Source organism: Drosophila takahashii, chromosome 2R (assembly GCF_030179915.1).
Source record: "Drosophila takahashii strain IR98-3 E-12201 chromosome 2R, DtakHiC1v2, whole genome shotgun sequence".
NCBI classification, from domain to species: domain Eukaryota; kingdom Metazoa; phylum Arthropoda; class Insecta; order Diptera; family Drosophilidae; genus Drosophila; species Drosophila takahashii.
Genome location: NC_091679.1, coordinates 42603622 through 42631237, shown reverse-complemented (window position 1 = coordinate 42631237; position 27616 = coordinate 42603622). Strand labels below are relative to the sequence as shown.

General features: G+C 42.2%; 6 protein-coding genes across 10 annotated transcripts; 3 read left to right on the top strand and 3 right to left on the bottom strand.

Annotated features, from left to right (window-relative positions):
• Positions 1 to 69: 69 nt before the first annotated feature.
• On the bottom strand, positions 70 to 1983 carry LOC108055658 (ataxin-10). Its single transcript, XM_017139096.3, has 3 exons — positions 1858 to 1983; positions 726 to 1806; positions 70 to 667 (listed from the first exon to the last, which is right to left on the bottom strand). The coding sequence occupies exons 1-3, from the start codon at positions 1867 to 1869 to the stop codon at positions 501 to 503; spliced, it is 1260 nt and encodes a 419-aa protein (XP_016994585.3). The 5' UTR covers positions 1870 to 1983; the 3' UTR covers positions 70 to 500.
• Snx16 (sorting nexin 16) lies at positions 1951 to 3736 on the top strand. The gene is made up of 3 exons (XM_017139097.3): positions 1951 to 3117; positions 3173 to 3309; positions 3374 to 3736. The coding sequence occupies exons 1-3, from the start codon at positions 2086 to 2088 to the stop codon at positions 3432 to 3434; spliced, it is 1230 nt and encodes a 409-aa protein (XP_016994586.2). The 5' UTR covers positions 1951 to 2085; the 3' UTR covers positions 3435 to 3736.
• Dlish (Dachs ligand with SH3s) lies at positions 3686 to 20010 on the bottom strand. 3 transcript variants are annotated; one of them, XM_070214083.1, is made up of 4 exons: positions 19809 to 19980; positions 17213 to 17484; positions 4766 to 4889; positions 3686 to 4710 (listed from the first exon to the last, which is right to left on the bottom strand). In XM_070214083.1, the coding sequence occupies exons 2-4, from the start codon at positions 17286 to 17288 to the stop codon at positions 3807 to 3809; spliced, it is 1104 nt and encodes a 367-aa protein (XP_070070184.1). In that variant the 5' UTR covers positions 17289 to 17484; positions 19809 to 19980; the 3' UTR covers positions 3686 to 3806. The 3 variants fall into 3 exon arrangements, with proteins under 3 accessions (XP_070070184.1, XP_070070185.1, XP_016994587.2); XM_070214084.1 differs by lacking the exon at positions 17213 to 17484 and having other exon boundaries at positions 19809 to 20010; XM_017139098.3 differs by lacking the exons at positions 17213 to 17484; positions 19809 to 19980 and adding an exon at positions 5244 to 5368.
• LOC108055661 (uncharacterized) lies at positions 5372 to 6434 on the bottom strand. Of its 2 annotated transcripts, none has more exons than XM_070214085.1 (2): positions 5712 to 6434; positions 5372 to 5662 (listed from the first exon to the last, which is right to left on the bottom strand). In XM_070214085.1, the coding sequence occupies exons 1-2, from the start codon at positions 6308 to 6310 to the stop codon at positions 5644 to 5646; spliced, it is 618 nt and encodes a 205-aa protein (XP_070070186.1). In that variant the 5' UTR covers positions 6311 to 6434; the 3' UTR covers positions 5372 to 5643. The 2 variants fall into 2 exon arrangements, with proteins under 2 accessions (XP_070070186.1, XP_016994588.3); XM_017139099.3 differs by having other exon boundaries at positions 5373 to 5656; positions 5712 to 6433.
• LOC108055608 (uncharacterized) lies at positions 8592 to 9309 on the top strand. Its single transcript, XM_070214088.1, has 3 exons — positions 8592 to 8795; positions 8855 to 8979; positions 9039 to 9309. Exons 1-3 carry the CDS (start codon positions 8772 to 8774, stop codon positions 9259 to 9261), a joined length of 372 nt encoding a protein of 123 aa, XP_070070189.1. The 5' UTR covers positions 8592 to 8771; the 3' UTR covers positions 9262 to 9309.
• On the top strand, positions 10041 to 27616 carry LOC108055676 (protein FAM13A). 2 transcript variants are annotated; one of them, XM_044393007.2, is made up of 4 exons: positions 10041 to 10198; positions 13037 to 15068; positions 23831 to 25552; positions 26645 to 27616. In XM_044393007.2, the coding sequence occupies exons 3-4, from the start codon at positions 23837 to 23839 to the stop codon at positions 27356 to 27358; spliced, it is 2430 nt and encodes an 809-aa protein (XP_044248942.1). In that variant the 5' UTR covers positions 10041 to 10198; positions 13037 to 15068; positions 23831 to 23836; the 3' UTR covers positions 27359 to 27616. The 2 variants fall into 2 exon arrangements, with proteins under 2 accessions (XP_044248942.1, XP_016994609.2); XM_017139120.3 differs by lacking the exons at positions 10041 to 10198; positions 13037 to 15068 and adding an exon at positions 22667 to 23146.

Here is a 27616-nt window from a genome sequence, read left to right as displayed (position 1 = left end):
CATAAACATAAAATCGTTCTACATACGCCGCTGGCAGCGGGATGGGATTGGGGGCTTTGGGGGCTTCTTTGGGGAGTAGCTGCCACCTGCAGCAAGTCGCCGAAGGAATTACTCGCAGGCAGACGTCATCGTTGCTTAATTGCGCCATAAACATGAACTCTACCGCCGCGGCAGTGTGCGCACAAATTTAGATTTTAGATGAATTTAGGCATCTCTTTTTTAATGGTACACAGAGCATGGTACATGGGCAGCTATTTTTATATCCTCGCTAGCCACGCTAGCCGACCGCCGCACAGTTTTCCCCCGCCTCGCCATTAAGCGTTTGACATCGCGTTTATGAATGCCGTTGGGCTATCTGTTGGCATACCATTAGCGCATCGTGAGGCCCGCAAAAAGGGGGCAAAAACGACTGGGCGGAGGATGACGTGGTGTGAGCGACATCTAACCACTTGTTGGCCAGCCAGTGGTCGTTTGGGTAAGATGTATGCTGTATAGATGGTTTATTGCTGCCTGTCCGAGATGCGCAGCGCTCCCATATCCAGATTGAGTTCGGTGAGGATGTCGTTGGGCGCCGAGCCCTGCATGGTGAGGCCAGCGATCACCTGCTGAGCCTCCGGACAGTTGATGCAGGCATTGCGGATGGCCAGGATGCTCCACTCCCGCATCACTAGGGGGAATCATCCGATTAGAAATACAGTTTAAGCATATAAGCTAAGTTTTCTTACAGGGATTCCGAGCATCCATATTGGTGCACTCCAGCAGAGTGGGCAGCAGTTGTGTGTCCAGGCAGTAGCCCTTGTTGGCTTTGTTGTCGTACAGCAGATTGGCGGAACAGCGCACGAGCAGCGTTTTCAGTTCGTAGGATACCTTCTTTTCGTAACCCGCATCAATGCCCGAAGTTAGGGCCACCTCCTCCAGCTTCGTCATGGGTTTATCCAGTCCTCCTCCATCGGGTTCCTTGCCCGCAGACACCACGCATCTCAGCAGGCTGCTAACGTTGATGAAAAGCGATTGATCCGCCGAGTAGACATTGGCGTACTTTTCAGAACCACTGGCGCTGGCGATGATGCGTAGTAGCGTGTGAACTTCTCGAGGATGGAGCTCATGCTTGAGCTTGAGAGTTTCGCGCAGAAGGCAATCGGATTTGAGGCGGAACTCCTTGGCAAAGTGCTGCAGGAGGAACATAGTCACCTCGCCATTGGGACTGTTTTCCCGCAGATAGTGAGCCACGTAGTCGAGGAAGGCCACACGGTCTTCGGTCTCCAGCTTCTGGTACGGGGCCACGCAGGCTCTTCCATTCTGTACGATGAAGTGCTCCAGGAAGAAGTGGAGATACTCGAAGTTGTAGGTGCATTGCTCCTCGTTGAGAGCCCGCCAAAGACTCAGGCAAGTTTGGAGCGCCACCAGGTCGCTGATGAGCCCGCGACCATTGAGATATATGTTGTACATGATCATGAGGAGCACATTATTCGAACTGCCCAGCGGAGCAGCGGAGGCTTGTTGGCAGATCTTCGGGCCATGTTGATTCCAGGTGAGGATTTGGGTAGTCTCGTTGTTGACCACGCTGTTGGCCAGCACCTGGAGGGCTAGATTGTGTATGATCCGATGCTCTGTGCGCATCTGGGGATTAAAAGCCACGGCATCCAGGAAGCTGGAGAACTCCACACTTTTGGCCAAGGTCTCCTGGTTTTCAGCTCCCCTTGTAAGCAAAAGTCGCAGGTTTTTGAGTGCAGCAGTGATCTCCTCCTCATTTTCATTCACATTCAAACCCACAAGTTTTTGTATCAGCTCAAGGGTTTCGTTATTCTACAGAAACTTAATTAATAAAAGTGTAATTAAAATAACAATAATATTTACCACATGCTCCATTTTCGATAGACCGCCAGCTGTTTGCCGCGCAGCCTTATCGATAGACCAATGCAGCGCTAGCCAACACTGCGCCAGTCGGAAGCAAGTGCGGTCACACTAGACTCCAAATAAAAAAAAAAAACAAAAGAAGAGAAAAGCTATTTCTTTTTTGGCATTGCATTTTAAAAAGTCATGTAGCAAACAAAAGCTGCAGCGAAACGGAAGCAAAACAAAGCAATGTCACTGCGTGCGCTACGAAAGAGAGAAACGGGCAGCAGCTACAGCAACAACAACAACCTTTTAGCACCTCTAAGAACTCGAACTCAGCCACAACCAACGCTTTTCAAGAAGGCCAGCGCAGCAGCGACGTCACCGAAGAAGTCGCCGCTGAAAACCGGGAGCTCCAGCCGCGGATTGGACAACCGGAAGCTGTTCCAGCAGCGCCAGCTAATCGGCCGCCAGTGCCACTCGAATCCCGACCTGCGACAAGCGGCGAAGCGCAGCCAAAACAACAGCCTGTTGCGCAGCAAATCGGAGGGTGATGTCAGCCTGATCCTCGCCAGCAATTCTGGTGCTCCCTTGACAGTGGCCAACGCCAAATCGGAGGTGTGTCTGCAGAGGATCAGCTCGCACAGCTACGAGCAGAGAAAACACGAGGAAATGCTTGGCGGTGCCCGTTCCCATCGCGACCTCACGCAGTCCTCCTATGGCCACCAGTCGGGTGGTCATCAGGTGGACCTGGACCACCACCCGACCACCAGGGCTCCCCGTCGCATGAGCGAGTGCAGCCTGGGCTACAGCCAGTCCAGTTCACGGCATACCGCGGGCTCCAGCTCCATGTTCGCCAGCCAGATGACGCTCTCCTCGGGTTCCGTGGTCGTTCCTCCCGTGGATCCCAATGCCGTGCTAAGGGTGCCCATCATTGGCTACGAGGTGATGGAGGAGCGGGCGCGCTTCACCGTCTACAAGCTGCGCGTCGAGAATCCGGAGACCAACGACTGTTGGCTCGTCATGCGGCGCTACACGGATTTTGTGCGGCTAAACGGCAAGCTGAAGCAGTCTTTCCCCAATCTCAGCCTATTGCTGCCTCGCAAGAAGCTCTTCGGCGACAACTTCAATGCCGTCTTCCTGGACAATCGGGTGCAGGGCCTGCAGATCTTCGTCAACTCGGTGATGGCCAAGGAGGAGCTACGCAAGTGCAAGCTGGTGCGGGAGTTCTTCTGCCTGGACGAGCCGCCCTCGTACTCCGAGTCCATGGAGGAGTGTCGGGTAGGTGCTACTGGGTAATATCTATTCATTTACTCAAGATTCTCCTTTTTTCTAGGCCATTTTTGAGGCCCAGGAGGAGACGATCGTCCATCTGAAGCTGCAGGTAAAAAACAAAAACGATCTCATACTCAGCTTGCAGCAGAAGCTGCGCGACGAGATGAATGAGAAGGAGCAGCTCAGAGAGACTATGAAGTGGGTGTTAAATACCTTATAAAAATTACTTAATTTATTATATATATTTTATATTCTTCTACAGAAACCTGGACCTCAATTGCTCGCACTGCTCCTCGGCCAACGACAGTCTGGGCCTAAAGTAGACCAAAATCCAGTTGGATGTGCGCGTGCGTACAACATTATGCTGAGCATAACCCTGGAACGCATCCATATCCAATCCAAACCAAGTGCATATCGAGGGGCTCGCCCCGTCAGTGCTTTAGTATTCATATCTAGACCTAGATGCTAGCGAGTGCTGCCCAAGCTGGTTCTGAATGGAATACAATAGTAGTTATTTTTGATATTCGTTTACGGGCAACCTACAGTTAAGAATGAATTAATTAGTTTAAGTGTATACGATATGTTATGCAAGCTCACATACAAAATAAATCTAAGGCACAATTTATTAATCAATGAAAGATGATGAATGAATAATAAGCTACTAATAATAATGATAATAAAAGTGATACAATCTCTTAGAGACTTGTCATGGCAGGCGGACGTGCGTAGGCTTTTGGAATGAATCCGTATTTGCGGGTTTTCGGGGCATAGGCCCACAGCCAGCCATCCACAGTCTGATTACTGAGATCGGCGTAAATCCAATCTCCACGGCGAACGGAAAGGTAAAGATCGTCTGGGGCCTGCGCCTTGTAGTCGTACAGCATCACCAGCTCTGTTCCGTGATAGCGCAGATCATCTGTGCCCAATCCCAATTGCGGCTGCTGCTGCTGTTGTTGTTGCGTCTGCTGCCCAGGTTGACCCTGCTGCAGAATGGTCTCCATAGCATTTAGAGTCGCCTTCTGCTGCTGCAAAACTCGCACGCTGTCTGCGGGATAAATAAAACTGGCTGGCACGAATCCCTCTTGGCCATCGCTGCGCATGATCCAAAACCAATCGGGATCGTCGCGATTCAAGACGGTAACAAATTCGCCCCTTTCCACGGACAAATCGTTCTCGTCACGGGCTATAAAGGTGTACAAAACGATACAGCGGCCGGAGGGTTCCTTAACGAAAGGCGTGCACTCCGGCTCCACCAGCAGGATATTCTCCAAGCTCTTGGCAGATCCTGGATTCAGCGTTTCATCGCAGAGCACATCCAGCTTGTTGTCTGCACCCAGAAGGGGGATACTCTCATCGATTGGCTGCTCGGGACACTGTTCCCTAGGCAGTTTCTTCTTGACCGCCAAATCCGCCAGCTGTGTGTTGCAAGGAGCACAGTAGGAGAAGGGTATGAAGCCCTCCTGCCGCGAGTCCTGCCCAATTACATACACCCAATCGTTCTCTCTGTACAGGATGTTAACCAGCTGGCCACGCTTCACCTCCAGTTCATCATCCACGCAGGGCGTAAAGTCGTGCAGCACAACCATCTTGGAATCGGGACTGGAATAGAGTATAGTTGTAATGGGATTCATTTCAAATACTGAGTTGCACCTACCTTAGACCATGTTCCTTTTCGATGCCCACTCTCACCAGGGTTTCGATGCTGGAGGAGCCAGTTATGCGACCCATGCCCAATCCACCCACAACTGGCAAATCCCTTTCTATGCTGGCATTTGTAGCTAAAAAACAGGGTATCAAATAAAATTAAATCGGGGTGTTATGTAATCAGGCTTCTTATAAGTTTATTGCAATACGGTCTTAAAACTTTATTAAATATTTATAACTTCTTTCGGGTTTTTTTAAAGAATCATTTTAAAATAAAATAAAAATATTTATTCAATCTCTTATTATTAAAAAAAAAGAAGTATTAAACAAAGTATTTATTAATTTTTTTTTCTTAGCTTTTAATAATGTTGGAACTAAATATAGTTTTAGCTCAACACCGCTTGTTTTTTCTCAGTGCACCGAGCAACAAGTTCGTGATTGAAGTCTTTCGTTTTCAGTGCTGCTTCTTCCGCCTTTCATTGACTTACCTTTCTTCTTGTCGCGCCGCATGCGCACTGGGCAAAGAAAGGCCATATCCGCTCCCCTCTTTTGAAACAACACCCCCTCGAACCGAAAAACACAGCCTAATTATGGCTAATTTTTTAATTTCTTTATTGTTTGTGTCCGATCTCTGTGCTCTGCTTCTTCTTCACGATCTTCTCTTCTGCTAGAGATGGAACACAAGCGACTTGCTAATTTCGATAAGGTTGCTAGTTAATCGATTGTCGACTAGGGCGGCCAAATTTGAAAACAAGTTGTGTGTTCGGTGTCTACGTGTTGGCTCTGCTCTTTCAAGCATGCAAATACGATGGAAAGCGTGAAATGCTCTTGAATTTGGCCTTCGAGTGGGGTGCACTGCACCCGGACAGCCAATCACCTTGGATTGCATTAACGTGTGTTTCTGTGGCTTAAAAAAATGTTGAATGGACTGGAAAATTTAAGATATCTACTTCTACCGCCGGCTTCTAGATTCAGGGCGACTGGAGGAGCCAGGTTTTCTCTGGGGTGTTCTATTCCTTTTGGGGGACCGACTTCCATCGGCAAAGTTCTCATCTGTAGCTAGATCCGCGTAATACCTATAATTCCGGCGCCTTGGTAAAGCATATTCCAAGGCCTGAGTTACCTTTATCGCTTTGTAGGTGCAAGCCAGTGAAACGATGAGTTTTCCAAAATAACACACATCCTGGCGCATAAACATATAGACTCTCGGGTAGCTTTCCAGAAGATTCAAGGCCAGGCGAGTGCTGAGTGCTTCATCCCGCAGCATATCCATCAGGTTGTGGAACTGCTGCCACACCAGGACCACAAGGATTTGGGTGCAGAGGTAGAGGACCACCAGTTCCAAGACAAGTCGCCAAAGTTCCTGTAGCGGTTGGCAGTTCACCACCCGCAGACGGTGGAGGATAAACACTGTCGACAGGACGAAGAGAGCGGCAGGAAGATCGGGAACATGCTGCATGGGCAGCGCATTGCAACCGCCCATATAGAGACCCACACATCCAATAGTTCCAGCCGCCAGCTCCGATATCTCGAACATTCCGTGCACAATCACCATCCCAGTCGAATTGGTTCGTTGTTTTTTGGTGTATCTTTGTCTCTGTGGACCAACGATGAATTTGAAAATTGCTCTAGGGCTTATAGATTGAGTTTGGAATTGGTTATGGATTGAGTTTCACTTAACCAGATTGTCAAGGCTATACTTATAGCCAAGGTCTACTCATTTTCTAACGTGCTTATTTTTCATAAAATATTAAAAGAAGTTTTTAATCAAAATATCTAAGGTTTGAGTAATTCGTAATTGATAAAAAATAAAATATATTATTAAATATAAAAGTTTTGGCAATCGAAATCTACTGAATTAACTTCATCAGATTTGTCTTCAAATATTTTTCATGTTTATCAAAACTTTAATATTTATTACAAATTCATATTTAATTTTAAAAAATCATTTGTTTGTTTGTTAAAAATTATGAAATTTTTAAATGCACTTTTTTGGCTTTGGTAATCTTTGTTTACATAGTTTTGAGTGCATTCTAACCCCCTCTCTTTCAAAGGCTTAACCATTTATAGCGCGCGTCACTTGGGTTCTTCGACAGCACGGAAAAAAAGTGGGGGCATTGCACTATTTTGGTGCCAAGGATAAAACTTTCGCATGCAATTTTCGATTATATTTCAGCGAGAGAAAAACTGATGGAAAGGAATGGGTAAAAGGAATAGGTAAAAGGGTGGTGAATCGGCAAGAGAGGATGGGTTCAGAGAGAGAAAGTGTGCAAACTGACCTACACTTCGGTGTATCCCACAGACCGCCAAACTAAATTGCGCATTAGGCATCTCGAACATTATCCCTCCGACAGCAGCAGCAGCAGGTGCCACACCCCCAAAACGCCCCCTTCAACTTGACTTTTGACTACTACGCAGTTGATTTCACATCCGCATCACATCCCCATCCTAAAAAAACCCCATTACCATCCTGAAACGGAACCCATCCCCATGCCCTATCCCAAGTTTTAACGATGAGAGCTGTCTGCCCCGTGAGTTAATCGATAGAGAGGATTCTGCGCAGTCCTCGCAATCCTCGGATGCCATTCACAAAAAGGGGCGGTCGGTGGGCGGGGCAGGAGGTGGGTGGGAGATTAAAGTGGGTGGACCACTCATCATGGCTGTTGTGTCTACGGGTAATTGTTGCTCGGACCTCTGATGGCCAAAAAATGAGACTAGACAGCGGCCAAATTAAGGGGAATGAGGCGGAAAAAGGGAAAATGGGGTAGAGTGGCGAGATCCGTGTCCGCAGAAAGTAGCTCACTGGCTTTGTGGGTCAGCTATTTTCGGTTGTCACGCATATTTTAATAAAATGTATATATTTACCAGCCGGAAGCAGAAATCTGCAACATTCGCCCTTGCATAAATTAAAGCTAGAGACGACCTTGGGAGTATTGCACCCCTAAAAAGTGCAACAAAAGTGGTGAAATACAAACACCATGACCTTGTGAATGATTTATTTCATGAATCTATGAAAGTGAACATTTTAGTTTATTTTAACTATTTAGAAGCTGTAAAGTGAATAGGTATAAAAATTAAATTAAAATCCCAAATTATTCAAATCATTCCGTGTATCTTGTAAGACCAAAAACCGTATAATTTTCTTTAGCATTGCACTTTAAATCGAGCAAGGAATGTGCCATTTCATCACATAATTTCCATTTCATCAAACATTGTGCAATGCATTTGGCGAGATGGAAATATTTTGGCGAGAAGCAAAACAATAAAAGCGGAAAATGCAGCGGCAACTGATGATAGAGAAATAAACAAAAATACGCTATGCACGTACATATTTGGATTTCGCTAAAAATGTTCAGTCATTGGCAAATATCCAAAATGTATACAGATTTAAAAGAGTGATTATTATGAACATGTAGAAATGCATATATATCTACGATTTAACTCGAGCACTTGGCCCGGTCAAATAACAGCGAATAAGTGAAAGTTCCTGGGGGGTGAAAACTTAAACCTATCGCTTACTTCGACTTGGGAACCACAAAATGCGCAATAAGAGCTGTCCTACGAGTCCATAAAAGTCCCAAATCCCTTTTCCGTTCGTGCACAAGCATCAATTGCGGATTTCATTATCCGACGCTCGCCTGCAACATTGTCAAATGGCACGTATACGGTTGTGGCCACGGATAACTACACGGAAAAAATATTATTATCAAAATATTGGTTTCTACATCAGAAAATAGCAGCCTACATGTTTATTAAATCTCTAATGATAACTGCTTTCATTTGACTAAAACAATTCAAAGCTTTCGATCTATAAATAACTAAAATCTATAAGTATTTGTATTGCTCTGCTATGTTAATCAAAAGTATTATCAAAAGCGCATCATGAACAGGAACATATGGTGTTTATTGATAATTCCAGTTTAAGACCTGTATGGGAATGTTCTGTTTAAGCTTTTGAGCTGGTGCACTATTATTGAAAATGTCAGTCGCTAACCAACTGCCAAAAACTCATCATCATGCCTGCCAAGTTATTTTGCACAGTAAGTAAATATCTTATCTAATGCTTGTCTGGAAGTTTATTATAAGAAATTTGTTATAGATTCTTTTGATTCAGTTGCTGAATCTGGTAACTTTGGTACCCACGACCTCTGCCACTTCACTTGTGCACTCTATAGACGAAAACGGAGTGTTGTTAGTGCCATCGGTGAATAAATATTACCTAAGGTAAATTGTAATAAGATAAGGAAACCCGTGAATACAGTCACAGACATCCAATCTTGTAGGATCTTTGCAGATGGAACTACCCGAGAGGAGACCGTTGAAGAGATTTCTCCGGGGCTGCTCCAAGTCAAGGGCACCCTTCGGCATCCTTTTCCAGGATCCAAGTTCCTGCTGGTCGTTTATGAAGCCGGTTCCAATGGTTACGTGGCCAAGTATGAGTTCCCCGTAGTACAGACTTCAATTCAACGACTAAATCCCGCTACCTTAAAAACAGCTGCCGGTTAAAAAATATTTATAAAGTGTTTAATGTTTAATAATAATGTTTAATTTTTGTGCCAGGAATTTTGAAAATATCTAAATTCTATTATTATTACAAAATTACAGAATTACAAAATATTCCTATAACTTCTCGGTTTAATTACGATAATATTCTTGTTTTTCGAGAATATTCTTTTGGCACAATCTTTGCAACACTTTTATCTCACTGCATGATGCAATAAAAGAGCAGTGCTGAAGGATGTCGACGCGTGGGTGGCGGGACGATGGTCTAAGTGTGCGTTCAAGGACGTGCATACATTACATTACGGTGAGCATTCCGCAGCGCATCGGGATGGCGGCATTAAGCCATGATATGCGACCGAGGGCAGAGCCAAGCCAAAAGCCCTGCCATCTGAAAATCCGATGGAGGTGTTAACGCTGCGTATGTGCGATATTTAATTAACGCGCGGGGGCGTGACCAAAGGGGCGTAGGTGTCCCGTTGTTTGCCTTAAATTGCAGCCACGTCCTTGCCCACTTTTTTGAGAGCGGAGAGAGAAAGATGGGGAGAGAGAGGAAGAAAGTTAGAGAGAGCAGCTCCACAAACGAAGGGAGCCGAATGCAGACGAGGTTCCACGAAGCCTGTCGCTTTCATTCAGTAGAAAACGCACTCTCCCTCGTCTCTCCCCTTCCCTCTCCCCTCCCCCTCTCATTTCGCTCGGGGGATCCACCTCCCTCCCCCTTTTTGGCCTACGCTGCTCGAAGCACGTGCGCCCGTTATTTTTCCGCTCATTCGATGTTGGTTCTTCGTCCGGTGTGGTTCACAATTTTCCTTCTCTCGCAGTGTTCGCACTTCTCTATCCGTGTGTGTATGTGTGAGTCGCTTTGAGTGCGGTGTGAGTGTGGAAAAATCCACAGCAACAACAAAAACCGAAGAGAAAGAGCAGAAAATCCGCCGAAAATTAGGTAAATGGCGGGCACATCACAAGTGTTGCAACTGGTTAAAGGGGTAAGCCTTTAAAGATGCACTGGGAGAAATTCTATGGCAACTGCATATCCTGCACATCACACTTTACAAACACACTGGGAGAAAAGCATTACAATAATAATTGTACCTTTAAAAGTGCCCTGGTGTAAATCATTTTACATTTTTTAAGTTCAAAAATTTAAAGATATTTGATATTAAAAAAGTATGCAACCAATAAGTTTGTTTAATTTATAATAATTTTGTAAAGCATCTTTACAAGACTAATATATTCTTAAAGAGGCTTAGCTTTAAATTGGGATGATTTTACTGACATCCAATATTCTTATCTTCATTACGCGATAATTTTTTTTGACAGTGTGAAACTGCACAACATCCGACTGCACCTGGATCGTATTGATGTCAATTCATCAAGGACTTGTGAAATAACATTTTGGCATCTATTTCCTCCAGTTTCCTTTCCTTTTGTTTTTTTTTTTCGACTACATACACATGCAAAGCGTGTTTTCATTTCAATGTTTACAATTTTTGGGTTTCTGTTTTGATTTTATTTATTTTCTTTTTCTGAAATAAAGCAGAACATTAAAAACAGTTTTTTTTGTTGCCGAATTTTGTCTGCGACGTCAAAGACATTTTAATGTGCGCATATATAGACGTACAGCTGTGAAAAAAATAATAGCACCACTAACCCAAAAAAATTTTAACTAGTCACCCTACTCACATTTTTTATCTTTTTTAACTTTTCAAAACGGGTTTTAAATAGTAAGACTAAACATAATTTGAATATGAAAAAAAAATGTTAGCTTTATAAAAGGTTTCTGGACTTATTTAAGAAAATCCATGCAAAACTGGAAAAACATACGAAAAAAATAATAGCACCACTTCTCTAAAAATAGAATAAAAGGTAGAAAAATGACAAATGGGTAACTTAATCTTTAGTTGGCGGTAGCTAACAAGTAAATCTAAGTTTAAAGTGTAAATATCTTTTGCGATTTTTGGATATAATGACTTACTATCGATTAAACAAGTCAGGACCGTACCTATAAAGGAATTGGGGCCCAAAAGTCATGATATATTTTCAAATTTTGTTCGGAAATGATTTAAGACGTTTTAGATTAACTGTATAAACTGTCTTTAAAAAAAAACTCCAAGATTTTTGGCTGTGTTATGGTCAAGCGAGTACACAAGTCACTGTATATTGCTGACTGAGTACTTTCGAACTCTTTCTTTGCTATCCTGACCGTGATCCTGGCCGGATTTTATTGGTCAAAGATTCATTTAAGAAGTATTATGTATTCAATTTAAGCTACGAATTACTACCGTATTACTATTTACATCATAGGATGATTCATGAACGATGTATTCATCCGTATTGATCTTACTTCAAGAAGGAAAAACAAGCCTATGTTAATACTAGGTCCATGCTCAATAAATGGATGTTTTGGTACCATGTTTTTGGTCAATTTAGGTGTTTAGAAGACACATGACTTATAAAAAGGATTTCTTCTTACCCAATTTAACTTTGCCTTCACACATTCTCATAAGTTTGCGGGCATTCATTTGTAAGTTTTTTTGACGAGCCCTATGCCCTTGTAAATGTGTTTCGCATTTCGGATAGGATTTTTTTTTTAAGTGCATGTTTTATAAATTTGTTTATTAAAGCATTATCCAACTATTAAAATATTCGCTATTATTTTAAGCACGTGTTTTAGTTTAGTTTTGGCCCTGATAAGATTCTTTGTGCTTTGTGATATAACATTTTAGAAGGAAAAATGGGCCAGGACTCGCTTTTTCTGTGTTATCCTTTAAAAGTTTATGCCATTTTTAATAAAGATGATCCAAGACCTAACAAATTGAGCCGGTTTTCATGACCGTTTTCCATCCAATATGTTTTTTTTTAATATTTTTCTTTTCCGACTTGAAAAATTTTTCCACATGTCCTTGTATTGCCAAATGGTAATCAATTTGATGTCTGGATATCAGGAAAAGTTAGTTTTAGTCAAATCTCATAGAATATATCCTTTATACACAAGAATATTAGCGCATCGTAACGTTTTATTTAAAGAAAACGGAAGTGGTGCTATTATTTTTTTCGGCCTTTTTTTGACTTTTTTTCTTAAAATCTGAAAAAATTATATGTAGACAATATTTTCGATATCCGTATCAATTTTTTCAAATAGGTGGAATACTAATCAAGATAATAAAAAACACTTCTTGTATAAAAATCCCCGTTTTCCACATATTTCTTTAATATTAAGAACCTGTGACGAAGTGGTGCTATTATTTTTTTCGCAACTGTATATATAAATCGGTTTTTAAAAAAAATTTCGCATGTTTATTTTGATATATTTTAATATAATTTTATCACCTTCCTTCCTTTGTTCTGTTGATAAAATTACTGCATTTTCCCTGATTTTCGAGTAAACAGAATCTGTTTTCCTTCGATTGTTTGCCTTTCATTTGCATAATCAAATTTTGTTTATGGCTCGCAGCCACATCAATTTAAATGCAAATCTGCCAACTGGCCAATTGCAGAAACTATTTCAGCCCAACCACCACCCCTTTTCGCTTTCCTCCTCTTTGTGGACTTCTCGAAAGTTCTCCAGGGTTCATTAAGGGAATGAGAACTTGACACCCGTAAATTATTGAGCACCACCCCCCGTTCGCCGCCCAACTGCAAATTGCATCCAATTGGGTTTAATTGCTCAATCTGGAACCGCACTTGTTGGTGCTATTTTTGCATTTTCCGATTGCACAATCGGGATTTGAGGAATCAAAGGTTTTCGAACGCCAATTCTAATTGAATTTTCTATTTTCAGCCTTAGCTATGGATATGGATAAACAGAATGCAAAAATGTATGCAATTGCCGTCATAAGTTCGCTCATTGAAATTCGTAATAATTGAGTGAATTCACCGAAAATGAAGAAGAGCATTTAGCCAAGAGAGCGAGCGAGAGAGAGAGTGAGCGAGTGCGAGTGAGATGCGCCGTTTCAACCGTTTCATTTGCAACGTCATCGTCATCTGAAGAGAAAAGCCAAGGAAAGAGAGCGCGCGAGCGCATTACGCCTTTGTTTACACGCCCATTTCACAACTCCCCCGAAAGGAAACATCATCCAAGGACCTACTAAAGGTGCACATAACGCCGTTTTTTGGATAATTAGTGCTGAGGAATCCGAGATTTTCAAAAAAACCCCCGAGATAAAAGAGTCTGCGCAAAGAGAGCGGCCACAGAGCGAGAGAGAGGGAGTAAGATAAAGAGAGCAGAGCGAGCGCTTCGTTGGGCTCCAAAAATCAAATTCGTGTGGCTCCCATTTGGAAAAATTGCGTCTCGCGACACAACGTGCGTCCAGAGCAGCGGAAAGTTTTTTCTATTCGCGGCCGGGTAATTGTGCTTGTAAATGCAGTTGTGCTTTGAAAAACTCAAGTTTCTTTGAATATCTGCCATTGGGCAGGCAACAATAACACAAACTTAACCCACAAACCCATTTTATCCAGTGCGACGAGTTTTAAATATCGATTTTTTTCTGTCGTTTCGGCTAACGCGCGTCGATGACCTCGCACACAACAACTACAACTACGACTATAAACACAAATACAACGCAAAGCTAAAAGCTGCAAGTACACGCAGAGAAAAAAGCACTGTGGTCCAAGTTTTTAAAGTAAGCCAAACGCTTTACATAATTGCCCCAGTGCCAAAAGAGGCAGCCACAACAAAAGCAAAGGCAACGACGGCGTTGCAAGGGGGAAAACTCTCGATTGAAAGGGGCAGCAGAAGAGGCAGAACAAGAACGCGGCGGAGAAGAGCCCCCGAAAAGAGCGGCATCCGAAAACCGCAAAAAAAACACATGCTCAGATACCGACTCGTGTCGACTCACTTCCTCAAGCAGCCGTAGTGTGCGAGCGAGCGGGAAAGCGCTATCAACGGAGAGCGATTTGGAGTGTGGGTGGTGTAACAGCGAATGCAATTGCAGCCAGTGAGAGAGTGAGAGCGGGAGAGACGACCCAGAGCGATCGCAGGATATAACTGTGCTATAAAAGCGCGACAGGTGCGCTCCGCCTGCTCATTCACCGTTAGTCGTCGGTCACTCAATTTGTTATCGCGAGAGGTCCTCGCAGGAAGCAAGGACACAGGAACAAGGAGCTAGAGAGCGAGAGCGAGAGAGAGAGAGGAAATTCGCATCCGATCCGGCACTAAAATCCAGTCACAACGTATTCGCTAGGAGTGCTACGCCTTTTGGGTCTGAGCTATAGTCTACATAGCGAAAATGTGCAGAGATCGCGATATGAGTTTGTCGTAGATCAGCGCAACCGTCGTTACAAGGTCAAGAAAAAAATCAAGCACAAGAGCGAGTAGACAGGTGAGCGGGCAAGAGCCCGAGGGCCCCGAAAATATCGAGATTGCTTGAGATTCCGATTGCGATTGCGATTGCGAAATCCTGGACCACTTTTAACAGCCACAATAACCAGATCTGAAGCTACCATACCAAAGTTAACAATATTAGCTAAAGGCCACGGCAAACGTAATAGTTAAATTATACACAAAAAGGATATCCATCCTTCCTTCCATTTCGAGTGCGCGTGTTAATCAACGGCAATGTGACTATCCTGCGCAATTCGGGCTCCATCTAAACGGTTCTAGCCGTATCCAAAACGCAAACGAAAGCTTCGCGGTCAAGTGATTTCAATCATCTTTCGATCTTCGATTCGATTTGGTTATCTCCAACAACAACCACCCTTTCCTACCACCAGTCGAGCCCAAAAAGGTCGTGCAACTGGCGAACGTACGGGGAAAAACCAGCAAGATTGAAGACTTTGGGAGAAATCTTTGGAAGTCCGTTAAGGCTTGCATTGTAAGTATTACAGCTCAGTTTTAAAACACTAAATAAATATAAACCTTAGGACATATATACATTAGGAAAATTAAGCTAGAAGTTATTGTAGGGTTTATTCTTGTGATATTCATAAAAGATTTTAGTTATTGCATCCCATATTCAACATTAAAAAAACATTAAGATTATACAATTTCATTCTAGAACTTGGAATCTAAGAAGTTAGTTAGATAAGTCAGTTCAGACATTAGTTTTTTAGAGTATTTAGAAATATCTCTCTATTATAGTTTTTTTTTATAGAAAATTCTTAATAAGAAATAAAAAAATTGTATCAAAACAAAAGGGTGTATTCATAGAACTATCTTGTCAAGTGTTACTCATTTCGAAAAATTGTATTATCAACAGTCACAAGTAGTGCACGGCACTAGAAAGTACTCGACTACCATGTAAACACCCACAAAAAAAACAAAATGTGTTTCCCCAATATGATAGAAATAATACCCTATTATAGGGTTATACAATAATTGCGAGTAAACAAGGGCTAAATTGTTTCTAAGAATAAGGAATATTGTAAATAGCCCCATTAGGCGTCTAAATTTCCTCGTTTTCACACCTGTCCGCCACAATTGCCGTTTATTTGCTGGACATCTATTTACATAAACGATTGCCAACTAATTGCGATGGGTGCCATGTAGGTAAATAATACGATGTTTATTTTTGCCACCGCTGCGGGGTTTATAAAGAAATTAACACATTTGGCCAGGGCATTGGAAAAAGTTTGCGAACGTAATCGGATCCATTGCATATTTTCAGACGCCTGCCACAAACTGGAACAATCGCTGGCAATTTCCAGGGAAAAGCCCACTTGATAAACATATTGATATCCATTTTAGCGCCAGTCAGGCGCACATATCGAAATCTATATAGGGCCTTGTCTATGACATCGAAAATCTTATCTTGTTAGTGGGTGCTACTGATTTTTCCATTACATTCCCATTCAATCGATCCATTTTGTGTTCTGTTTTCCGTTTCTGCGTGCGCTTTGTTTATTGTTTCTTACTTACAGATATTGAGTTTGAGTCATGACACAACAGTGAGCACTACAGCTCAACGGAAAGTTTTCCTTTACTCATTTGCTTTATTGGTTATCAAGGGGTTTTGCCGTTTTGGCAGTTTTTCCTTTCGGCCCCTCGATTTCCCTGCCTACCGAGTTTACGGATAATTCCCATTGTCATGTCAGTTTTCGTGACGTGCAACGAAAATTGGTTTGTCGAGTGTGTTGACCCAAAAAATTACCAACTTTATTGACAGTCTACGTTTGAATTAATTTTGTATACCAATCCCCAGACTATAATTGAAGGTAAACCAATTAAGATGTAGTAGTCTGAAGGTATGAACGATATTTCAGAAGCCACTGTGCACAGTCGACGAAATTCAATTAGCGCAAAAACTAAACAGATTAGCAAACACACATTTTTTTTACTGCCAAATTGCGCGGTTTTATCTATTTTTAGACGGCATCCGAAAAGTTCAATGTGTAAGCTATCAATCGAGCGGTTTATTTTTGGCATTGTTTAAATTTCTATTTGGCATTCGCCCTGGTCCACTGAACGGCATTTATTAACATCAGGGGATCACTGTTTGCCCAGACAGAAAAAGCCACTTTTGTCATGGAAGTAGAAAAGGGGGAAGATTTCTTGAAATTATATATGCACAGAACAAAGAATATATGTATAAAACACTGTATTATTTTTTATGCAAATAAGAGAAAACACTTTGGAAAAACAAAACATTACATTTTTATTAATAGCAAGTGACTTATAAGCAAGCGAATTTATTTTGCAAAGGAACTATTACAATTTACTACTCAGAATTTGTAGGTGTGATATATAGAAGATACATCCGTTTTGCTTTGCTAATAACTTTGGAAAATAGACAGCTAAAAGCAAATGCTCACGATAATTTGTTTACTTTTAGGTTTATAAATTACATTTTTAACAAATAACTTTGATAAACAAGCTCATTTTATAAATAAACAGCTGAAAATAAATGCTCCGTTTTGAAGTTTCTACTCATTTTTTAAGTATCCAAATAGTTTGTAAAAAGCTTAGGCTAAAAATAATAGCCTTTTCCAGCTGTAACCTAAATTTATGAATATTACTGACCTTTTCCAAGTTCTGAAGATTCTTTCGCATGCACTGTAAGCCACATGATCTCGCCGTTGTTCATTTTTGAAATCATTCATTAAAAAACTCGCGAGTCACTGCTGTGAGGCGATTGTATAAGATACTCGGCATCCATTAGATGCATCTGCCAGGGTCGTGTGCCTCGTTCGTGGGTCTCGTGACCAACTTTGCCGGGTGGTCATGTGGTTGGAGTGTCTGGGACCAGTCCGCGATGTGACACCATCAACCATCATCGTCACAAAAAAGGCGAACTATACATAATTCACGGTATTTAAAATTTATTCGGCTATAGAAGATTCCTACCCATCAAAAATTAAATGTTTTAAATTAAAACGAAGCCAGAGGGAATAAATTAAATAAGAAAAACCTGTTCACGTTCAACGTAGCTCGTAAATTATGGCAACAAGCTTTGCATTCGCATCCCCCCTTTCTTTATTTTTGCGGGCTTATTTTATTTATATACGAGAGTTGGCAAAGTTCACGAAACTGGAAAAAGAAATTTTTGATTGCTGTCGATTTTTTTATGAACTGGAAATGCCCGAGAATCAATTGAAATTGATTGATTCTAACGAAAGCGGGTGAAAAATAAAGACTCAAATAAAGAGACCAGAAAGCGGAATTTGTAAATTAATTGATGGATACAAACGAATCGAAAAACAACAACAAGAACAGAAAATGATCAAGTGACTACCAATAAAGTAATTACGTCACGGGCGGAAAATGAAGGATATGTACTTTGAACCTATGGAAATGGAAGAGCACATTTCCTGACATTTTAGTTTGATATACTTGTGGACTATTTATTATTATTATTATATATATATGTTATACATATTTTACCATGTGATATCCCATTAGTTAGTCTACATTTAATAGTATCTTACAGTATCTTATGGCCATTAGTTTTTCTAGTATTTTCTCCTGGCTCATTAGTCATTTCTTGCTCTTCGCTTATTTACTTTTCCTACTCGCTTTTTGCCGCTCCGTTTTGTTTGTTGTTTTAGCCATGCTTCATTAAAATTTTGTGTGCCTCGCATTTGCATTTCGGATTTTGGGCCTGGTAATATTCCATTGGCATTTCCCCATAACTTGTCGGCGGGTCTCAAGTTTCCCCCTCTTCCCGTCGTTCTCAATTCTGTTTGAAGTTGCGCAATCTTGGGGAATTGCAGCCCAGAAATCCAAAAAAAGCACGTGACTGACATTAACCGATTTGATTTGAGGGGTACCTAAATTTATGGGGTTGATAGTTACTTGTTTAGTCGATATAGCCGTGTTTTAGGCACTGATTGATGCCATTTGCCGTGGAAAGTTACGGTGGCGAATGCCAGACTTCCTAAAAATAGAACTTGGCAAAAAATAGAAACAAGTTCCTTTAGTTTTGGTTTTATAAACCACACGTTATGATCATGTCTAGCCACTTGAGATGGCTGCTTGAAATTCCAGTGGCAGTACATAAATTAAATTCCCTATCAGTTTCTGTGAATCGATTTCCCTCTTATCTTATCGGTGTGTGATTAATTGTCGTTCAATTATAAGCTCGCCAATGTACAAAAACATATCCATTGAAGGCATGTACGTGCTGTCAACTGGGTGCAACGGATATCTTTTCTTTTAAGACTCGCCATTTCAGAATTCCATTGCTCACTTTTAATAAGATTTTTCCGGCCTTGTCTTCAATTGATGGACTTAAAATTAAAAGTAATGTGATTGAAGTAGGTGAAACAGCAAATGATTCACAGAAATGGCTTAAAATAGAAAAACCACCAACAGCTGTGAATAAATAAATACCAATTATACCAGCTGTACATGCTCTACCCTAACCGAAAGTTATATGGAAATGCACAATTATCGAGATTGCGTCGAATAACAAAGCGAACACGAGTATCAGATACTAGTTAATTAGCTAAGTGAAGTGCGAGGGAGGTTGAGATATGCCAGTGGTAAAGCTACTGCTTGCACTGCTTGCACGCGTTCCACATAATTATTTGTCCATATCTTTTTAATGAATGGTGCGATTTAAAAAATTTCTTGGCACCCCGATAGTTTTTGACGAATCAAATAAAATACAAATTACATCCAACTAAATCTATGTGTAGTAGGTATAAACAGCAATCCTTTAATATTTAAACAACATTTAAATATTTGTGCAATTGGATAGTCCAGATTATGTATTTTCTGACAACATAACACCTGCAAGAAAAGTTTAAACAACTGGAAACAAATAAAACTAGAAATTTCTAATGCCACCTTAAGTTAAAGTTTTGAAACACTTATATGAAATGCATAGAACTTAATTTGAATTGTTATATGCCATCAAACTGATGGGCAACCCATAAAAATAGACAAAGCATGGTAAACAATTACAATCGCTTTGTTTACGATTCGGTTGCCGAATTCCCGAGCCACTCAAATGGATGAAATGTCAACACCGCATGCCGCTTTTATCGTGAGAGACTCTACCCATATCAGAGATATCAAAAATACAATTACGCTAACACTGTTTACCCACTCGATCCCAAAGCGGAGACCACCTACCCGAAACCTCTCAATGGGTTTAATAGGAGAGTATACATACCTATACATATTATCTTATGGCCGGCGACCTGCAATCACCCGGTTTACTACCGGTTTCAGCCGGCGCTAGGCAGTCTGAGCCCGTTGATTTTTCGATGATATTAGCCCGGTTACCAGGTAAATCCGACTTATCAGCCGGTGAAAATGGCTTTTCAATATTTGCACCCCGTTTTAAAGTACTCCAGTATAATCGACCACTTTCGTCTCGGCCACAAATATTCGCACGGGCTTGTTAAAATGCCCGAAACGAATCTCTCACATCTCACGGTTCGCATCGCCACAAATCGCGCATACGCCGCGTGGGCCAATTTTAGCATCGCCGTGTGACTCCGCAGGCTACTGAAGCTGCGAGGCTGCTGTGATTGTTGTTGCCACTGCCAAAGGGGTTTGAGGGGGCAACAAAGCCCCATAAATCCCCATGCTATTGTACCCATGACTTTGTTTTCGTTCCGTTTTCGGGGCGGTAAACATATTGATTCCAGCGCGTGGCTCTTTAAAAAGTGTGCTGCGCGACCTTCGGGGCATTGGCATAGGCATCAGCATAGGCTGGAGGATTAAGAAATTTAAGAGCTTCCTGTCGGAACTCTTTAAAAACGTTTAAATTTAAAAAGCAATTTAAAACTCATTACCATTTTTCTTAGAAAAATATAAGTACAAGTAAAAGTTTTGCTTGGAATTAAACTTGGTAAATTACTATTAAATTAGTAATCGGTAAAGGATTAAACAATTTTTTGATAATCCTAAGGAATACTAAGATAAGGTTAGGTTTATGTTACCTTTAGGAATCGTTTAAGGGTTTAATTAGCTAATATCCAAATTAATTTCTGTTAAAAAATTGTGTTTCTTTAAAAATGTCTTCAAAAAAATATTACTATAAAAACCTTTAGACCCCCGGTGCTCTTCAAAATTTATTGGCTCGCTTGTTTGGTTCCGAAAGCACTTTAACTCTAATCGCCTGCCGTCCATAAATAGTCCATGACGACAGATTCTTATCGAGAATGTCAGGGATCAGGAGGTGGGAGAAACTGCCACCACCACCTGCTTATTCACAATCTTTATCTAAAAACTACAAACTGAAAGCGAAACTCGAATAAATGCCAATTCATTTGTTGGCTCGTGCTAGCTGCTTTGTGGGATTTATTGGGTGAGTGGGTAAGTGGTTGATTCGGTGGTTCATTGGTTCAGTGCGGAATGCTATCCATTGCGACCTTTTGTCGGCGCTTTTTGAGTCATGCACTTGTGCGGCTGCCCCTCTGGGTAAACAATTATTGAGCATTTTTATTGCGTAAACAGTTCCGGAGAAGAAAAATCGTAATGCCAGAGATAATATTTCCAATTCCGATGAGTAAATGGTACAAAGAGAAGAGTGATTTTATTTTCATTACATAATCAATACATATTCGATTGGGTTTCTATTGTGGTTCGATTTTCCTACCATTTCTATATATAAATCCCTCAATCAACAAACCCGACACGAGTTCAATTGAAGTCCCATTTGTGATCCATTATAAGGTGTCAGCCGAGGGGCTTTCACCTGTCCCTATCTATTTGTCTGTAACAAATTCCTAAACAAATTCCCCTTTCCGTTTTGGGGTTTTAGGTAGTCTAATTAATTTGATAAAAACCTAAGACCCTTCTTTAAGAGGCATGCCAATTGGAAATGCTTTGCACGCGCCTTTCTTTTATATCTTGATTTTTATAGTTTTTTGGTAAACATTTTTGTATAAATACATCATAAATACAAATCTTGTAAATCTAAAAATGTAAAGCCAAAAATAACAGAAAATATATGGTTGGGACAGCTGCCAAGTGATGGTTGTACATTTTATCACTCATACGCAATGTATTCTTTGATAATTTTTCATGTTCAACTTTAAGATGAAGATTTTTTTATTATTTTTTGAAATTATCGATTTGATTGTAAAATTGTGAAAACACTCCCAACAAAAACTCATTAGAGTAATGAAAAATAGGTTGAAATATTTCAGATTATACCCCTTCTTTATTCCATTGTAATTGTGTTAATTTCGATACGTTCTTGTTTCATGTTTCTGTTCTGTTTTTGTTGCTGAACTCGATCACGTTCGCCATTGACGTCACTGTAGGGCGCGTGGATCTTAATTAGTTCGTCTCGTTTGCGATCGGGCAGTTGACCGAAGATGCTCCGATATTTGGTTAACCTAGAGGAAAGTGACTCACAGAATTCCAGCTCGCCTCTCTTTCTCTCAGCCATTTTAATTTGTATTTTTACACACGTCGTGACATTGCACTTGAAATTTGTTTTTCAACAGCTACGCTTTTTCGTATTTGTGCCCCTGCATATTTCTGTGTGTTTATTTCCCGTTAGCCGTTTTACCTGTACCTGCTACCTGTCTTTGGCCTCGGATATCCCCAAATGATGTTCGATCAATCGATCGATTTTGGGCCATATAATCGTGCGAATCGCGTGTTGCAGGGGTAAACAAGTGCATAAATTAATTCACCCCCTTAATACATGGCCATAAAGTCTAGAGCTGCTACTAATTAGCGGGCCAGATTTATTTTTAAACCCTCTCTCGAGAACCTTTGATACCCGCTTTACACCACCGATAAGGAAAATAAAGGTAGACTTGCCAAAAAGAAAAGCCAGAACGGCTAAGAATGTCTCCTGTTTTTGAGACTTGTTAGCATTCCCGATCTTTTTGTTTACCGAAGCGTTTTTCGCACCTTTTGGCGGCCTCTCTCTTTCCCGATCGATCGGGGGATTGTATTGGATCGGGGGAACTATATATCACTGCGCAGGCGCGCTCTCTCGCATTATATCTCCCGCGCTCTCGCGGGATTTTCGCATATAATTCGCGAGGTCGGAGCGGAATGGGTTTAATAGTGATTCGGTGCGCCCAAAGAAAGCAACGCCAGTGTTCTCCGCAGCTCCTCAATTATTTTTGCTCGGCTGCGTCCGAGCCAAAAGCAAAAGATTCTTAAAGAAAACTCTAGAGAACTGGAAAAGATACCGGGGATTTTTTAAAACTCAATTAAACACCCAAAAACATGTGAAATGTTGAAAATCTGCAATCCCTAAAAACGGTTAAACACTTGAGCAAAAGGCAGACCAAAAAAAAGAAATAAACGTTAAAGTAAACTTCAATTAGTGTTTATTGAAATTTATTAAGCGAGATTTAAGGCGTTGACATTTTTATTATAACTTTTATTGCTCAACAAGAGTCTCGACTATATAAATCAAACGCTTGCGATCAAAGCCAAAGTGAACTGAATTAAATTCATTGTGATAATAGTTAGACTGATTAAAGTAGAGATTAGCCAAACAAAATGACGCCCAGGATTATTACATACATTTTGGTAAATATTTATTAATATTAGGGGAGTGATTTTTATCATAATTAAAATTGGTTATGAAATTCGATTATAATTTTGTATCCAGAATTTCGTCATTTAATTATATAAGATAAATCAAATTAAATGTTAGACTAATTTTTGAATATTTTTAATAATTTAATTTTAAATAATTAACAAATTAAAGATATTTTAAAATGTATTTAGAATTTCATAAAAAATAATTAAATAAAAATCCATTTAATCAACACACAATCTGAATTAAATTATTTTCCAATTAATTTTTAATTTCATTCTTTAATTTAAAACTAATTCAGTATTTCGCCAGACGTTTATATAACGAAAAAGTCTTTTCAGTGAGCCTTAAATATATTTCCCAAAACCTGACTTTGGCTAACAACTGCAATAAATTTTTTATCAGATCGTGTGCGGCTTATATAAGCTGGAGATTTCGTTGAACTATGCGGGATTGTTGCTGACTTTGATGATGGTTCATGACGGGGCACAAAAAAAATGTATTGAACAGAAAATTACTCATACGACACGTTGTGCGGCCGGACACCTATTAACCCACTTAATTGCGCCTAGGAATATGACATTTCTCGGGCTGTTTAATTATTTATAATTTAGCTCTAAGTTTGTCACGTCACTTGATGGATTTTTAATGATAATTTTTCATTTTCCTTCCAGTGCGGCATGCGCCATCCCACAACTGGGCTGAACGAAGACGACCTGAGTCGTCTCACTGGTTCATCATCGTCGACGGCTTCGTGCGGCAGCGCAGCCTCCTCCTCCTCATCATCATCGTCCTCATCCTCGAATCCCGCTGACCACCGCCATGAGGTGGTCCGCAGTCCGGAGAAGCCAACGCCCACGGCGGGGGGAGGGGATAAGAGCCACCTGAACAGTGGCTTCACCTCCACCTACCTGCCGGAGATCATTCATCCGGCTCTGGAATGGCAGAAGTCGTCGCGCAAGCGCAAGGAGCGCCTGGATAGCAGCTCAGCCTTTGGCCAGGATCGCAAGCTGCAGCGCAGCAACAGCGAGGAGCTGCTCACGGAGCCTCCAGCTATTGTTTCGCCCACGGCCCAGGCACAAGCGGCCAATCTCCTGGAGGCGGCCAACCTGCAGTGCGAGGTTATCCGTCGCGTTTCCTCCGAGGACTTTAAGCGAACCGCCAGCTATGCCAACTATCGCCAGGAGTTCGAAAGGGAGCAGGAAGAGTCCTCGGAACTGGGCGAGAACAATGCCTCGTTGGCCAATTTACCAAGCGGCGGAGAAGCAGCCAAGGAGCGTCCTCGCCTGGAGACCAGTCCCGCTCGCCAGCTGCCGGTTAAAGAAGCTTCCGATGACTCCGAGTGCGAGCACGAAAGACGTCGCAGCAGCGAGCGCTTCTGCAAATCCCGGCAGCCGCCGGTTCGCAAGTCTGGAGTGGCCAAAAAGGGAGGCAGTGGCTCCAAGTATCTGCCCTCCAGGAGGGAGTCCGAGCAGAGTGCCTACAAGTACGATCTGTCGGCCTTGAAGTACGAACGCCGAGGTTTCATCAGCAGCAGGAAGCAGCAGAGTCAGCAGAATCAATCCTTGGCCGATCACAACGACAACAACCTGATAGACTTCCATCAGCAGCAGCAGAAGGAGCTGCAGACGAAGAGGAGCGCCAGTATTTCGCCCACACCCACCACGAGCTCCTCGGCGGGCAGCGATGACAGCACGCCCACTTCCAATGCCCCGGCGCCGGTGAAGGCCAAGCCACAAAGGCAGCAGCAGAGTCTGGATTTGACCTCCGCCCAGGAGTCGCTGCCCTGGGAGCGAGGCGATGAACCGGCGCCCATCCTCAGCCGACGTTATGCCCACTCGCGACCGCACATCGGTGGTAATCTGGATGCAGCTGCTCAGCTGGCCAAGGCCATGCCATATCCCCAACAGATGCCCAAGCAGGCGGCCACGGTGCAACTGCATGCGGACTCGAGCGACATGGACTGCTGCCTGGAGCCCATGGATGCGGTAAGGGCGTTCAGCTCCCTAGAGAACATGCGTACCCGCGATGTTATGCAACAGGTGCTGCCCGCCATGATGGTGGCCTTTCAATCGCCCGAGGAAAGGCTAAAGGCCATCAATCGTCGGGTGACTGTGCTGAAGAAGAAACTGGTCCAGTTGGAGGAGTCCCTGGAGCAGAGATTGGGCTACCGGCCGTCGCAGGCGGAGCGATTGAACGACAAGTACATGAAGAACGCCCTGGCGGAGTTGAGCAAGCTGCGCAAGGAACGGCACGAGCTCAAGACTGATCCCATCGCAGCTCTGGGTTTGAAGGTCGGAAGCGGAGGAGGAGGAGGAGTCGGAGGCGGAATCGGTGGCCAGGAGGTGGCCAAGAAACTGGAGCGCATGAAGGCCACCCTCGCTGAAATCGAGCAGGTAATAGAAATCTCCTTATGGCCGCTCTAAAATCACGAGACACGACGCATTATTTATGACAATTAGCAAGTGGGACAGACGTCAGAGATATTTCCATAAATATACAATAGGTATAGATAAAAGTATATCGTATAAACATGGGAAGATTGCCGCGACAATTTGGCAACAACTTTGATCTTGCCCCATTGTCAAAAGGCTCGCTTGGTAAACATACATAATTTAGAAACAAATTTTTGTTTTGGCTAGAATGTGAAAATATATTTTTCGCTTGAGCGACGTTTTTATTCCCTGTCAAAGTGCTTTTAAAGGGGTATATAGGATATAGGAATGTAAACCTTTCTATAAAAGGATTTTAAGAAATACCATAACCTAAACCTAGCCAAAATACAATGAATCTTGATTATATCATTATTTTCCAGACGTTTCTATGGTTTCCATAGGATATAGAGAATAAAAACAATTGAGCCATTCCGAATTAGGAGGTTTCCGACACATTATAATGAGTATCTATTTATAGGCATATATACCATATGTATTTATGACATGTAGACAAGCCTCCGCCATTCGGTATATTGATAAATTAATGATACATTTCGCATAGAGCGCGGCAGACAAACACTTGGCCCAAAGGAATCCGTTCGAAATTGAATTTTTGCCAAGAAAACAAAGTGTGCGAGAAATGATTTTCCCTAGTTGGGTTGGTTGTTGGTGTGGAAAATGGAAATGAAAAGGCCTAAAGAGCAGCCATTCAAGTGCCCCCCCGCCATATATATTATGGCTATACTGTAATGTCGATGTTGCAGTGGTATTATTTGTTTACAATACGGATATATTCCGCACTTGTTTCTATTTTTGTTTGGCGCTCTGGCATCTTCTGTTGTCGCCGAGTCATTGCCAATCTGCCATAAACAAATCGAAAAGGCGAGTAATGCCTAATGCCCATTGATTAATTGCCTTGTTTTTGGCAATGTGGGTGGTCTTTATCAGTTCATTTGGGGCTTCTGTTTCGCTGATAAGTTGATTGTTATCACTATGTATCGAATCATATAAATATTATATAAATACTAACTTCCATATTCTCCTACCTTACAGAATCTCAACGAGAAGCGTGCAAATGGCCATCGCTCCGAGCAACTAGAAGATCTGAATGCCGACCAGTTGATGCAGGAGAAAAGTGCCGTGCAGCATGGACTGCTGTACTTCGAGAGCCTCTATGGCCATCCCATCACCAAGGAGGAGCGCGATGCCGCCCGTCCGCTTTACGATCGCTACAGGCAGCTAAAGCGACTGGTCTCACGCACCGTGATGTTTGGAGCGGGCACTGGGGTTCCGGAGCTGCCCACCATTCTGGAGCACGAGGCCATGGTGTTCGAGGCCACTTCCACACCGCTGCAGTATTCATCGAACAACAGCACCGAGACCACCAACTCGCCCAGCGACTCGAATGCCCCGAATACTCTGACCCAGAATGCTTCCTCCGATGAGTCGACCACCACTACGACCACTTTGACGGGTCCTGCGGCTGGAGGATCAACCACAAGTCAGGAGAACCAGACGGCCAGCGAGAACATCTCCGCATTGAGTGTGGATCAACTCTGGGAGCAGCTAGATCGAGCTCGCGATGAGAAATCCCTGCTGAAGGCCACCATCCGCGAGTACGAGTCCTTGTTCGAGGAGCAAAATGGACGCAAGATGCTCAAGCAGGATCGCCGCTCGCTGGAGACCGAAACCTACGCCCAGTACAAGGAGAAGAAGGCCAAGGTCCGCCTGCTGCAGGCCCTGATCAAGAAGCACATCGGGCACTAAGCTATATAGATGAGATATCCTACTTCCATTCGACTTCTGTTCACCCCACAAACCAAACGCATGCGAAACTATTTATTTCATACCCAACCAAACAAATACAGACCTAGATCTATACAAATTATATGTAGTTTTTAGACTTACATTTACCATATATTCTATAATGATACATTTTATGAATATTGTTGATTCCTTATTGTTTTTTGAAAACATCTATTGAGTAATTGTAATAAAAAGAAAAAATTATTATGAAAAAGAAAA